Source organism: Dendrobium catenatum, unplaced genomic scaffold (genome assembly GCF_001605985.2).
Source record: "Dendrobium catenatum unplaced genomic scaffold, ASM160598v2 fragScaff_scaffold_1375, whole genome shotgun sequence".
Taxonomy (NCBI): Eukaryota; Viridiplantae; Streptophyta; class Magnoliopsida; order Asparagales; family Orchidaceae; genus Dendrobium; species Dendrobium catenatum.
Genome location: NW_021319837.1, coordinates 791,189 through 792,859, shown reverse-complemented (window position 1 = coordinate 792,859; position 1,671 = coordinate 791,189). Strand labels below are relative to the sequence as shown.

General features: G+C 35.2%; 1 protein-coding gene across 1 annotated transcript; it reads left to right on the top strand.

The window, feature by feature from the left end:
- The first annotated feature begins 327 nt into the window (after window positions 1–327).
- Window positions 328–1,383, top strand: LOC110095645. Its single transcript, XM_020821266.1, has one exon. It carries the CDS (start codon window positions 328–330, stop codon window positions 1,381–1,383), a length of 1,056 nt encoding a protein of 351 aa, XP_020676925.1.
- Window positions 1,384–1,671: the final 288 nt, after the last annotated feature.

Here is a 1,671-nt window from a genome sequence, read left to right as displayed (position 1 = left end):
TTTTTCTCACCTGCATCAAGAATTCTTTAATTCACCCCTTGCTCATAAGCAATGAGTGATCCAAGTAAGTTATCAATTGAATAAGTATTCAAATATTTAGATTCAGTAATTATAGTAATCTTTGCATCAAAAGAGGAAGGAAAACATCTTAAAATTTTATTCACTTTTTCATAGTTAGCGAGTTCTCTTCCTAAGGGTAAAGTTACTGAAGGGAAGAGGTCTCAGAAAATACCTATTATTTTGAATAAATTCCAAATTCTGGATAATGATTTGGAGGAGGGGGAAGTTATTGAGAAGGCTATCACTGGAATTAATAATTAATCCAATATGGAGAATTCTGTTAATACTGTTGTTGCTTCTGATTTGGTTGCTGCTAAAATAGTAAAAGAGACTGGTGATCCAAGTATCCAGTTAACTAACTCAGGCAAAATTAAATTATCTAAGGAGTTGAGGTCTTTGGGACCAATGGAAGCAGATCAAAGAAAAAGGAGAGGTAAGAAAAAATCCAGTAAAATGATAGGGGGATCATTCCCCTATTATTACTTAATGGCATCTCTTATCCTTTGGAATTGTAGGGGGATTAGAAAGAGAGAAGCCTCCTTATATCTTAGGGAGATTGTGAATGAATATGAAGGTTTTTTTATTGGTCTTACTAAAACGAAGTTGTATTCTCTGGATAGATGTGATATTAACATGATCATTGGTAACGATTGGGATTATTTCCATCATCCAGTGAATAGTACTTCAGGTGGTATCTTGGTGATGTGGAAAAGAGCTTTGGCGTCCTTTGATGTCACTGAACATTCTTCCCAATTAATTATGGGCACGCACAATAGCAATAATTTGGGAAAATGGAATATTGCTACAGTTTATGGAGGAAGAGATGTCCAAACCTGTAGGAAGCTTTGGCAGGACCTTGAAGGTTGTCTGATAGGTGATAATCCAGCAATCATTGGAGGAGATTTTAATTGTATCCTTTCTAAGGAGGATAAGAAAGGTGGGAAAAGATTTCATTTCTCTAAAGGGCCTAAAGAAATGAAAATGTTTTTAACTAACAATGACTTCCATGATATTGGGTTTGTGGGACCAAATTTTACTTGGCGTAATAACAAAGAAGGCAATTCGAGAATTTGGGAAAGGTTGGATAGATGTTTCTTAAATTCTTCAGCTCTTCATAAAATCCCTATGGCTAAGGTTTGCCATTTATCTAGAGTTGCTTCAGATCATGCTCCCATTTCTCTTAATATGGTTGAGCCTCAAATTCTGAAATCAAAATTTATTAGATTTGGAGATACTTGGAAGTCCTATCCGGCTACATGGAACATTGTTTTAAAGGCTTGGAAGAAGGCAGATTTTGGTTCTAATGCTGAAGTTCTGCAATGAAAATTGATGAGATCCTTGAAAGCCCTTTTTTTCTGGAACAAGAATAAATGCAAAGAATTGAATTCTCTAAAAAATGATATGAAAAGGGATATTTTCCAATTACAAATGGAAGAAGCTATTGTTGGTCTTACGGCAGACAAGCTGGAGCAGTTAAGAATTAAAGTTCATGAATTGAATGTGACTTTGGGTAGATTGTCTACTTGGTGGAACCAAAGAGCCAAAAGTAGATGGCAGCAAGATGGTGATACAAATTCAAGATTTTTTCATCAGTATGCCTCTGCTTAAAGA

Coding starts and splice junctions, on each gene's coding strand:
- LOC110095645 (XM_020821266.1), top strand. CDS start 328: ATGGAGAATTCTGTTAATACTGTTGTTGCTTCTGATTTGGTTGCTGCT.